General features: G+C 43.8%; 1 protein-coding gene across 1 annotated transcript in view; it reads right to left on the reverse strand.

Moving 5' to 3' along the window:
* Positions 1-696: 696 nt before the first annotated feature.
* LOC130294092 (zinc finger protein 84-like) overlaps positions 697-13,429 on the reverse strand; it is a gene marked incomplete at its 5' end in the record, with an annotated part of 41,809 nt that continues 29,076 nt past the window's right edge. Inside the window, 2 exons of the mRNA XM_056543559.1 lie at positions 697-1,979; positions 10,949-11,363. Coding sequence (XP_056399534.1) covers positions 964-1,979; positions 10,949-11,363 — 1,431 coding nt within the window. The remainder of the gene's footprint in view (positions 1,980-10,948; positions 11,364-13,429) is intronic.

Genomic DNA, 13,429 nt, shown 5'->3' on the forward strand with positions numbered 1-13,429 from the left:
TTCAGCCTTCAGGTGCTCCGGAAAAGGTGGATACAGTCCTAGGAAAGAGTCTCCTAGGACTGTATCCACCTTTTCCAGCCCACGGGAGCACCTGAAAGCTGAACTAATTTATGCAGGATAAGGCATCAACTGCCGAGCCGAGAAGTTCGTGACGAATCGAATTTACTGTAAGTTCGCTCATCTCTACTCGCAATCTGTTTGCTGTGAGCTGCGCATACCACTTTTTCTTCTAATTTACAAATCTGTTTAACTTTATGGCACCAGTTGATTTAAAAAAAAAAAAAGTTTTCCACTGGAGTACCCCTTTAATGGAGGGTGCCTGATGGGTGTTGTCGCCCGCCATCCATCACGTAGTGATGTTCACTCCGTAAGTAAAGATGAAGATTGAGCATCACAAGGATGGGAGGGAATGAATTGGTGTCTCACATGGTGTCTGTATATATCTTAAAGAAGTACTATCATGTAGGACAATATATCCTTTGGATAGTGGATAAATGTCTGAAAGCGGGGGTCCGACTGCTGGTCGGACCCCCGCGATCAGACACTTATCCCCTATCCCTTGGATACTGGATAAATTGTCCTACACTATAGTACTCCTTTAATGTGAAATATTCTAAGCACACTGTTGAACTATAGGTATTTTTTTCGGGATTTTATTTGCTTTTTGTATAACTAAAAAATTTCTTGGCAACTGCGGACTTTTCAATTATAATTTATTGCTTTAAATCGCTTTCTTTTCCTCTGGTGACTTCACTTTGACAGATGTGTTTTTTTTAACCATATTATTTGACAATTAAACAAGTAACATAAAAAGAAAAAGGATACTTCCCTACGTGAGTACTTAAAAAATATGTTATTTATAGCTAAAACATTTCCCACATTCTGGACATAATGTTTTTCCTGTGTGACTTTTTATGTGCAATTGGATTAAAATTTTATATAAAAAGACTTTGCATGTACGGTTCATGGAAATGGCTTCTCCCCCGAGTGACTTGCTTGATGGTAAAGAAGATCTGAGTTACTTCTAAAACTTTTCCCACATTCTAAACAAGAAAATGGTTCCGCCCTTGTGTGCGTTCCTTGATGTTCCACAAGGCTTGATTTCACGGTAAAACATTTCCCACATTCTGGGCATGAAAATGGCTTCTCCCCTGTGTGAGTTCTCTGATGTTGAACAAGACTTGATTTTACAGAAAAACATTTTCCACATTCTTGACACAAAAAAGGCTTCTCCCCTGTGTGAGTTCGTTGATGGAGAACAAGAGTTGATTTCACAGTAAAACATTTCCCACATTCTTGGCATGAAAACGGCTTCTCCCCCGTGTGAATTCTTTGATGTTCAACAAGGGCCGATTTAACAGGAAAACATTTCCCACATTCTTGGCAAGTAAAGGACTTCTCCCCTGTGTGAATTCTCAGATGCGCAACAAGCTTTGATTTTATAGTGAAACTTTTCCCGCATTCTGAACATGGAAATGGCTTCTCCCCTGTGTGAATTTCTTTATGGCGAATAAAATTCGATTTCTGAATAAAACCTTTCCCACAATCTGGGCATGAAAATGGCTTCTCTCCAGTGTGAATTCTTTTATGGTCAACAAGAGTTGATCTTCGAGTAAAACATTTCCCACATTCACGACACGAAAATGGCTTCTCTCCCGTGTGAATTCTTTGATGTTCAACAAGATTTGATTTCATAGTAAAAGATTTCCCACATTCTGAACATGGAAATGAATTATTTTCTTTGTGACTTCTTTTATGTTGAATGCCCCTTTGGTTACTTTTAACTTTTTGCTTAACAGTTTGCGATAAGTCAGATGAAAGAACTTGTATAACCGGATGAGATGACAGATCTTGTCTGTGAAGGGCTGAGGGTGTATCTGGGATAATGGAAGGTTCTTCATATGTATCTTGTGTGATGTCATCATCTGCTTTATAATATGAAGATATAAGATTCTCCTCTGATCTCCTGGTACAGTCATCTGCCAAGGATAAAACAGTTTTTAATTTTTCAATAATATGTACAGTCACATGTACAGTTAGTCACATGTATAGTTAGTGCCGAATTACTCCACGACTTGACATCATAGAACATTTTCGCCATCTGATCTCACCTTTTTTTAAACCACAGATATGTCCAAAAACACCAGTGACACTACAATATCCAGCATATCTAAAACACTGTAGAAATCCACTATTTTCTGTCTCTTATTGGATGTAAGGCCTTTAAGAATCTATTATGTTTTTCTCTACAGTGTAACAAGTCATCTTGTTTCCATTCTACTTAAAGGGGTACTCCACTGCTAGACATTATGATCCCTTATCCATAGAATAGGGGATAAGATGTCTCATCGGAGGGGTCCCACTGCTGGGACCGCCGGGATCTCATTGCAGACACCCGACGTTCTGTACATAATTTTGAGAACACCGGGTTCTGGAGGACCTGGTCGGAGTTCTCAAAATAACGTACAGCACGCCGGGTGTCAGACATCTTACCCCCTATCCTACGAGGATAAAATGTGTAGCAACGGAGTATCCCTTTCCCTCTATCCTTGTAGCTTGCACTGTGCACTTCACTCTCCTGCTCACTGCAGGAGACAAGATCTATTGTAAGTCTATGGAGCAAGTCTCCTGCCCCGAGATTGCAGTGAGCCGGGGAGTGAAGCGCAGAGCGTAGCGCTTCTCCTGGCTTTTTCTAATGATCGATCAAAACTTTTGAAATATCTCTGTGACATGTGAAATGTTTCAGCAAATGACAGAAACACAGATTTACATTCATTTTACCATCCACAGATCAATACGGGGGCTTGTTTTTTTTCAGAACCATTTGTACTTTGTAATGACACCTTTCATCTTACCATAAAATATACTGCGAAACTGAAATAAATTGAAAAAACATTTTTTTTGGGGGGGGATGCTTTAGACGTGTTATCTTTAGTCGAAGTGTATGTACGATTAGAGTGATATCCCACTGGTAGAGCTTTTGTTTTATATTATCACTATTTAACCACTTGGGGACGCAGGGCGTACATGTACGCCCTGAGTCCCGTTACCGGCATTTAAAGCGTTCTCACGAGCAGAGAATGCTTCAAACTCAGTGGGTCCCTATTCCTATCAGCAGCGCCAGGACCCAGGGTTAATGCTGGGCATTACCGATCGTGAGGCTGGGCATTACCGATCCCGCGACTGGATTGTGTGGCGGGAGCGAGCTTGTGCTCGGGTGTGCTGGCTCCTGCAGCTGCTACAGGGGACAGTGATAACAGCTCTCACATACCCTATCTTGCCTGCAGATCCCCGCACTGACTGAGACCATCTAGGGGTGCTATTGGAGTGAAAGCCTGCTGCCCTAGTCTGCCTGCCTGCCTGGCTGGAGGACACTGCTGTCTGCTGAAGTCCCCCCACCTGAACACCGGGGGTCTCATGCTTGTGGCTTCCCCAGGCTGAACAGCGAGTGCTGCTCACCACTACACCACCACTAGGGGGATCTCAGACCACTCAGCTCTTATACTTACCCTATGTTTGGGCCCTAGTCGTTCCTCTAAACGTTGGCTCATGCACCCTGGCTGGTTATAAGAGGATGTGGTAGCGACATCTTTGCTTGAAGCCCATAATTGTTTTTGGGAACACAATAGGTCTCACCCTGACAAATTAGTGCAGTGGGATGCTTATAAGGCGTATGTTAGGGGTACTTTCATGGCAGTTGTTACAGGGCAGAGGATTGCTTATTCTGCTAGGGGCATTGCAGGTGGAGATTGGGGCTTTGGGGGCAGGTATGGTGAGAGACCCCTCCCCTGAGGTAGAGAGGAAGTGGGCTAAAGCACAAAGGGCTTTACTGATTAGTTAAAAGGAGAGAATCCAAAAGAGAATGGTGGATAGGGAGGCGGAATTTAGAGATAAAAATGGTAAAGTGTTGGCATATTTAGCTAGAGAGAGTAGGTCGGTAATATCTATTCCTTGTATTAAGGTAGAAATTGGGTTGTTGGAGACGGACCCTTTAGTTATTAATGGTGTCTTCCAGGCCTTTTATCAGATGTTCCAGAGGGCCTAATCTCGTTTTTGAAGGGACTCCCTCTTAAAGCCTTAACTGAGGCACAGGCATCTGCTTCAGATGCCCTTTTTCTTCTGAGGAGGTCTCTCAGGCTATTGCTTTGTTACAGATGGGAAAAACTCTGGGTTTGGATGGTATGATTGGAGACTGGTACAGGGTGAATGAGGAGCGGCTGATCCCTATCTTGCAGAATCTTTTTAGTGTTGCTGCGGAGACTGGGAGGCTTCTGGACTCCATGCGGGAAGCCCTTATTATAGTTTTCCCCAAGCCAGGAAAGGATCTGACTCTACCAGATTCCTACCGGCCGATTTCCCTCCTTAACCCCTTAAGGACCTGGTTTTTTTTTTTCCGTTTTTGCATTTTCGTTTTTTGCTCCTTGCCTTTAAAAAAAAATCATAACTCTTTCAATTTTGCACCTAAAAATCCATATGAGGTCTTATTCTTTGCGCCACCAATTCTACTTTGTAATGGCGTCAGTCATTTTGCCCAAAAATCTACGGTGAAACGAAAAAAAAAATCATTGTGAGACAGAATTGAAAAAAAAAAAAAACGTAATTTTGTAACTTTTGGGGGCTTCCGTTTCTACATAGTACATTTTTTGGTAAAAATGACACCTTATCTTTATTCTGTAGGTTCATCCGATTAAAATGATCCCCTACTTATATAGGTTTGATTTTGTCGGACTTCTTGAAAAAAATCATAACTACATGCAGGAAAATGTATACGTTTAAAATTGTAATTTCTGACACCTATAACTTTTTTATTTTTCCGCGTTAGAGGTGGTATGAGGACTCATTTTTTGCACCGTGAAGTTTTTAACGGTATCATTTTTGCATTGATGGGACTTATTGATTGCTTTTTATTCATTTTTCATGATATAAAAAGTGACCAAAAATGCACTATTTTGGACTTTGGAATTTTTTTGCGCGCACGCCATTGACCGTGCGGTTTAATTAACAATATATTTTTATAATTCGGACATTTCCGCACGCGGTGATACCATATATGTTTATTTTTATTTACACTGTGTTTTTTTTTTATGGGAAAAGGGGGGTGATTCAAACTTTTAATAGGGGAGGAGTTAAATGATGTTTATTCACTTTTTTTTTTCACTTTTTTTTTTGCAATGTTATAGCTCCCATAGGTCCCTATAACACTGCACACACTGATCTTTGTTATCCCATAGGGACCTATAACACTGCACACACTGATCTTTTACATTGATCACTGGTTTCTCATAGGAAACCAGTGATCGATGATTCTGCCGCTTGACTGCTCATGCCTGGATCTCAGGTACTGAGGAGGCAGGTAGAGACCCTCCGGCTGTCCTGTAAGCTGTTCGGGATGCCGCAATTTCGCCGCGGCTATCCCGAACAGCCCACTGAGCTAACCGGCATACTTTCACTATAGACGCGGCGTTTAGCTTTGAATGCCGCGTCTAAAGGGTTAATAGCGTGCGGCACCGCAATCAATGCCGTGCGCTATTAGCCACGGGTCCCGGCCGTTGTTAGAGGAGTGGAGGTGACTGCATGTCTGGGGGGATTAAATGGCACTAAACCTGGACCCTGTGCTGGTCTCTACGGCTAACAGATTGCAATCGTGGAACTCCTTGCCTCTGTCATTGGCGGGTGGAATTAATATTTTCAAAATGATCTATCTACCTAAGTTTCTGTATGTCTTCCATTTGTCCCCTTTGATTCCCCCTAAGCGTTTTTTTGTGAAGCTGGGTGTTCTGAGATCCTTCTATTGGCAAGATAAACCTCCAAGACTGGGTCAGGCGCTGCTCCAGGCATCAAAACAACGAGGTGGTCATCCACTTGCGATTCCGGCGCGCAAATGTAAGGAGCTAGAAGACGGAGCTCCGGCCCGATCGCCTCTTATCCCCTTTCTCGCTATTGATGTCTGCCAATATTTCTCTCCTACCTGACACGGAAGGCTGCCGGAAAGCCTGCAGAAGTCGCAGGTAACCAGTTTCTAGACCAATTCACTTTTCCATCGTTGTCTGCAGAGGATAGATTTGCTCTTGATGGGTGTCATCACAGTGGAGGAAATTTCTCAGGCAATTTCGCACTTAAAAATCACAAGGCACCGGGCCCGGACAGGTATACCAGGGAGTTTTTCGAAATACCAAAGGATAAATGTAGTCCTGTCTTACTCACTGTCTATGACAACATTGTATCTACGGGTACTTTACCCCCTCTGGCACTATGGAGCATATAAAAGTCCTCCATAAGGAAGGAAAAGATTCTACTCTCCCGGGAGCCTACCACCCTATGTCGTTATTCAACGTAGGCATTAAACCGATTTCCAAGATACTGGCGGATAGGCTAGCAAATCTTTTGCCATCGCTCCTAGGCCCTTACCCAAGTGTTTTTTTTTTTTTATCAATGGCAGGGCGGTGGTTTTTAATTTAAAGAGTCTTGGTGGTCCAGGGTGAGGTGTCTTCTAGGCCTTACTACAGCCAGGTCCCAGCATTATTAACATCAGATGCCGAAAAAGGTTTTGATAAGGTCAACTGGGGCTGGCTGGAGATGGTGTTGACAAGGGCTGGTGTTCTGGGACGCTTCCGTACATTTCTGACTGCACTATATGCCAAGCCTATGTCACGCATACATTTACCAGGTCATTTATCAGATCCCTTTTCCCTAAAAAAAAAAGGAATGAGGCAGGGGTGTCCACTTTGACCCCTCCTCTTTAATCTAGCTTTAGAACCATTAGCACAATATTTCCTACAATGCCCAGTTTATGAGGGGATAAAGGTGGGTCCTGGGGAGGTTAAGATCAGCTGCTTTGCAGATCTCCCATTGAATTTCATTGAGGGAGCGGGGCGTGACGTCATGAGCTCCCGGTGCCGGCTCCAGCGTTCGGAACAGTTTGTTCCAAACGCTGAGCAGCAGAGTAGCCCTTTAATGACCTGGAATCGGGTTCACATAGATGCCTGCTGATTCGTTTCCTATTGTTTGTGCGCGTAGGGTTGTGATAATGGTGTGGAAGGACACTAGCATCGCCCCTATCTCTCGGTGGTTTAACCTGGTCAACAAATATATACCCTTGTACAGAACGTTATAGATTAGTCGCAGATGCCCGAAGAAATTTAATAAAGTGTGGATGCCGTGGCTGATTTTGGGTGAGTCAGTGGTCCCTCAGGAGCAAGTTACCGTATTTATCGGGGTATACCACGCACCGGCCTATAACACGCACCTTCATTTTACCAAGGATATTTGGGTAAAAAAAGTTTTACCTAAATATCCATGGTAAAATGAGGGTGCGTGTGTGTGCGTGTATACCCCGATACACCCCCAGGAAAGGCAGGGGGAGAGAGGCCGTCGCTGCCCGCTTCTCTCCCCCTGCCTTTCCTGGGGTCTAGAGCGCTGCTGCTGGCCCTTCTCTCTCCCTGGCTATCGGCGCCACTGCCCGTTCTGTCCCCCTGACTATCGGTGCCGGCGCCGGCACCGATAGCCAGGGTGAGAGAAGCGATGCCGACAGCCAGAGGGAGAGAAGGGGCAGCGGCACCCATTGCCGGCGCCGCTGCCCCGTTGCCTCCCCCCATCCCCGGTTGTATAATTACCTGTTGCCGGGGTCAGGTCCGCGCTGCTTCAGGCCTCCGGTGTGCATCCCCTGCGTCGTTGCTATGCACTGCACAGCGCGGCGCACTGACGTCAATGGGGCGCCGGCACCGATAGTCAGGGGGACAGAACGGGCAGCGGCGCCGATAGCCAGGGGGAGAGAAGGGCCGGCAGCAGCGCTCTAGACCCCAGGAAAGGCAGGGGGAGAGAAGCAGGCAGCGACGGCCTCTCTCCCCCTGCCTTTCCTGGGGGTGTATCGGCGTATAACATAGACTTTAGGCTAAAAAATTTAGCCTAAAAAGTGCATGTTATACGCTGATAAATACGGTAGTTCTCCCCAGTAAAACACTTTCTCCTTGAGATAAGGGGCTGGATGGGGGGTGCTTCTCTGGGTGTGTGAGTGGGGTATGTGTGGGTGCCTGTATGTTGTGTTACTGTGCTGCCTAGTGCTGGGCTTCATGATTGACCATTATCATATATGCTTGTTCTACATTTTTTCCAGCATCTCTTTACTGGTCGCAATACTCAAAGGAGCTCTGTACTGGTGTGGTACTGTATTTGTCTATTGTTGTTGATTGAAAAAGTTTCAAATAAATACTTAAAAAAAAAAAAAACTAAAGACCACGTGCAAAAAATTACCCTCATATAGCCCCGTATGCGGAAAAATAAAAAAGTTATAGGGGTCAGAAGATAATTATAGACATACAAATTTTGGTGCATGTAGTTATAATTTTTTTAAGTAGTAAAATAAAATAAAACCTTCATAAACTGGGTATCCTTGTAACCGTATGGACCTACAGAATTAAGATAAGGTGTCATTTTTACCGAAAAGTGCACGGCGTAGAAACGGAAGCCCTAAAAATTAGCAAAAATGTGTTTTTTATTTTTATTTCACCTCACAAATAAGTTTTTTTTTTCCGCTGCAGATTATGTTATAAAATAAAGTAATTACAAAGTACCGTATATACTCGAGTATAAGCTGACCCGAATATAAGCCGAGGCCCCTAATTTCACCCCAAAAACCCAGGAAAAGTTATTGACTCGACTGTAAGCCTAGGGTGGGAAATACATCATCCCCTCATGTCATCTTCCAGACCCCCGTCATCATCACCCTGTCATCATCCCCCCTTCATCATCACCGCCTGTCATCATCCCCCCCCTTCATCATCACCGCCTGTCAATCCCTTCATCAGTGGTCTTCAACCGGCGGACCTCCAGATGTTGCAAAACTACAACTCCCAGCATGCCCGGACAGCCATCGGCTGTCCAGGCATGCTGGGAGTTGTAGTTTTGAAACCTCTGGAGGTCCGCAGGTAGAAGACAACTGTGGCCTTCGTCATCATACAGCCCCCCCCCCCACCTTTTTGTTTTGTACTCACCTCCCCTCGGCAGGAAGTTAGGGTGAGCTGGTCCTAGTGACGTTGCCCTGACGACAATGCACAGGGACATTGTGCATGAACATCCCTGTGCGTAGTCGTCAAGGCAACGTCACTAGTCCGGGACCGGACACGAAGCGCGGAAAAGAGGGCCCCCTGGTGAAAATGGACAGCCCGCAACGACTAACCCTCCCCACTGGACGGTCCCTGCAGCATAGATGGCCCGAACCAGCTCACCCTTCCTTCCCACCGAGGGGAGGTGAGTACAAAACAAAAGGAGGGGGCTGGATGATGACGAAGGCCGCAGTGGTCTTCAACCTGCAGACCTCCAGAGGTTTCAAAACTACAACACCCAGCATACCCGGGCATGCTGGGAGTTGTAGTTTTGCATCATCTGGAGGTCCGCAGGTTGAAGATCACTGAGAAGGGATTGACAGGCGGAGAGTTCACTCGAGTATAAGCCAAGGGGGGCGTTTTCAGCACGAAAAAAATGGTGCTGAAAAACTCGGCTTATACTCGAGTATATATGGTACAATTGGTGACACAAAAAACAAGCCCTCATATGGGTCTGTAGGTGCAACATTGAACGCGTTATGATTTTTAGAAGATGAGGAGGAATAAACTAAAGTGCAAAAAGGAAATTAGCCTTAAGGTGAAAACGGGTAAAAAAAAATAAATAAATAAATAAATCTGCTTAAAAGGGGTACTCCACTGAAAACATCTTATTTCCCTACCATTCGGCATGCGGTGCATACTCCGTGCCCGATCACTGAATGCCAGACACCACGCCCCGTCCATTCATGTCTATGGGAGGAGACCAGGGCTCAAGTCCTGCAGGAACACATGGGAAAAGAGTTCTTACACTTTTTCCACAGCAGGAACACCATTCCCCTTGGCAGTACCAGGAAATCTTGGGTGAGTTCCCACACTTTTTTTTTTTTTCCTGGGACTTGACCTCTGGCTATGAAGTAGCCGTCACTCCCCCTCCCATAGACATTAATGAAGGGGGCGTGACGTCACAAACACAGAAGCTACAAGCTTCTGTGTTCCGGATGCCGCCGCTGCCAGCCCCGCAAAGGGACCCCCGCAAAGAAAGGGGATAAGATGTTTTCAGCAGAGTACCCCTTTAAATTAACCAAATCTAACCAACAATTGCCCATCTTTTTTATTTTTTAGTCTACAGGGTTGTATGAGGGCTCAATTTTTACATTGTGATCTATAGTTTTTTTAGTTATAGTACCATTTTGGAGTACATGGGGCTTTCCGCACACAGCAATACCAAATACCAGGTATCCTGCTCAGGTCCTCCACTGGGATCCTCTTCCTGCTTCTTCTGGTCATGTGGTCACACTGCAGATCAGCTAATTGCTGGCTGCAGCAATGTCCCCCCTCCGAGGGGGGACATTGCTGCAGCCAGCAATTAGCTGATCTGCAGTGTGACGAGCAGACGATAAGAAGCAGGAAAAGGATCCCCACAGAGGACCAAAGACAGGATGCTGGAGGCACCAGGGGATTGGCCGAAGGTTACTCGGGGGTGCATTCAATCCTGGACTACTCCTCAAACAGTTAACACAGCGCCACCTGCTGACTTCAATAAACTTCCTCCAAGTCTGCAGCTGTTGCTTATATTTCAACAAATCTTTTTATCTTCTACATATAAAAGGAGCTACTAGCTCCTCGGTCACAAAATTGTGAAAATACTTTTCCCCTCATCAGTAGGGACAGCAGAAGATGAAGGTATAAAGGTATATTTCATGCCCATATACCAGCATGTGTTATCGCCTATAACAGTGTTACATTTTTATCCATATTTCATTTATATTTAGGGTGAATGGGGAATTTATAGTAGAAAAAGTGACAGAACAGCCGTGTACTGATTTTATCGTATTTCTGTTGATTCCCTGTGAAATTGACTGAATAAAATCTGTGACTCTTTTCTGCATTTAGTGGTTACTACTCACGTGGGTGGTTACTTGTAGAAATGTCCTCCTTATACTGCTCATCATTGCTTTCATCTGTATCTACTTCTTCCTTTATGTCTGTAGCCTCAATATAGATCAGATCTTTCCCTGTAGGAATGTCCTCCTTATACTGCTCATCACCGCTCACATCTGTCTCTTCTTCTTCCTTTATGTCTGTAGCATTAAAATAGTTCAGATCTTTCCCTGAAGGGATGTTCTCCATATACTGCTCATCACCGCTCATATCAGTCTTTTTTTCTTCTTTTACTGTTATATCTGGAGAATTAATAAAATTCAGATCTTTGCCTGTAGGAATGTCCTCCTTATACTGCTCATCACCGCTCACAGCTGTCTCTTCTTTTACTATTATGTTTATACTATTAATAATGTTCAGATCTTCATCCTGATTCATAAGCTGCAAAAAAATATTGTAAACGTCATGAGACAGTGGGGGAAGTCACATGAAATGTTTTAGAACAATAAAGATCATTAAAGTGCAGCTGTCTTTATATAAAAGCTTGCATGTGTATGTGCAAAAGGAGCAGCAAAGTTTTTGGTAGTAGTGAGCAGTGTAAGCTTTGAATCAAGTCTTGAGGGTAAATTTAATGCATCTGGACCTGCTGTGCTACTTAAATTTTGTACTCAACGGGGTACCCTGGTGCTGTGGTTATTTGCTGAGCGGTACTGTGACATACTGGGCCTCCGCACCAGTAACTAGACCAGTGCTGGGGCTCAATATGTCCATCTGCCACTCAGTAAACAACACAAGACAGGACAGCGATACCTGAGGCATCAGGGATTTGAAAGAGGTAAGTAGAGGGTTTGTTTTGTTATTTTTTTCAGTTAGTTTTTTAATGTCAACAGCCTGGGCATTATTATTATTATTATTATTTTTTTTTTATAGCCAGAGCACCCCTTTAACCCTTTAATGACCATGGACGTTAATGTACGTCCTGGTTTTGCGGTACTTCACACACCAGGATGTAAATTTACGTCCTGTGTATGACCGCGAGCGAGCCTCGGAGCGGTGCTCGCGTCATACACAGCAGGTTTCGGCTGCTATCAGCAGCCGGAGACACGCCGGTAATGGCCGACATCCGTGATCGTGCAGATGTCTGCCATTAACCCCTCAGATGCTGTGATCAGTACAGATCACGGTATTTGCGGCAATGCGCATGTTAAAATAGATGCCGCGGGGATCCGATCATCTGTAATGGCGGACTGAGGTCCCCTCGCCTGCTTCTGTCGTCTCCCGGCGTCTTCTGCTCTGGTCTGAGATTGAGCAGACCAGAGCAGAAGATAGCCAATAATACTGATCAGTGCTATGTCCTATGCATAGTACTGAACAGTGTTAGCAATCAAATGATTGCTATAGATAGTTCCCTATGCGGACATAAAAAGTGTAAGAAAAAAGTTGAAAAATGTAAAGATAAAAAGTAAAAAAGTTAAAAATCCCTTTTTTGCCATTTTACCCCCAAAAAGCGTACACTTTTTTTTTTTTTATATAAACATATTTGGTATCACCACATGCGTAAATGTCCGAACTATCAAAATATAATGTTAATGATCCCTTACGGTGAACGGCGTAAACGTAAAAAAAAATTATAATCCAAAAATTAATAAAAAATAATCTAAAAGTTTTATATATGTAAATGTGGTTTCGATAAAAATTACAGATGAAGGCGCAAAAAATGAGCCCTCATACCGCCCTATATACGGAAAAATTTAAAAGTTATAGGTGGTCAAAATAGGGCGATTCTAGATTACTGATTTTGTACAAAAAGTTTTAGATTTTTTTTAAGCGGTACAAAAATATAAAAGTATCTAGCCATGGGTATCATTTTAATCATATTGACCCGCAGAATAAAGAACACATTTCATTTTTACCGTTAAGTGTACAGCGTGAAAACAAAACCCTCCAAAATGTGCTAAATTGTGGTTTTCATTTAAATTTCCTCCCCCTAAATTTTTTTGGGGGGTTTGCCGTACATTCTATGGTAAAATGAGAGGTTTCATTACAAGGTACCATTGGTCATGCAAAAAACAAGCCCTTATATGTGTCTGTAGATGGAAATATAAAAGAGTTATGGGTTTTAGAAGACAAGGGTGAAAAAACGATAACGCAAAAATAAAATTGGCCTGGTCCTTAAGGTTAAAATGGGCTTGGTCCTTAAGGGGTTAAGACTCCACTACAGAAGTGGAGTCTGGGTACTAGGGGTGTGAATCACCAAGAATTTGGCGATACGTTTCGAATCGCGATACCAGTGTGGCTATTCGGGCGATTCGATATATCCCGATATATCCCGATACCGTCTAGGTGATGATACATCGCGATATATCCCGATTCTGTCTAAAAAACAATGTCTTTTACACTTTTATTAAAACTTTAAGTTTATACCCTTTATCCCACTCCAGGATGCTGAAGTTGGAGAGGGCACTTTCGAGAGAGGTCCTAGTGTGGGAAGCTGCTTGTAAAGTAGG

Source organism: Hyla sarda, chromosome 1 (assembly GCF_029499605.1).
Source record: "Hyla sarda isolate aHylSar1 chromosome 1, aHylSar1.hap1, whole genome shotgun sequence".
Lineage (NCBI taxonomy): Eukaryota > Metazoa > Chordata > Amphibia > Anura > Hylidae > Hyla > Hyla sarda.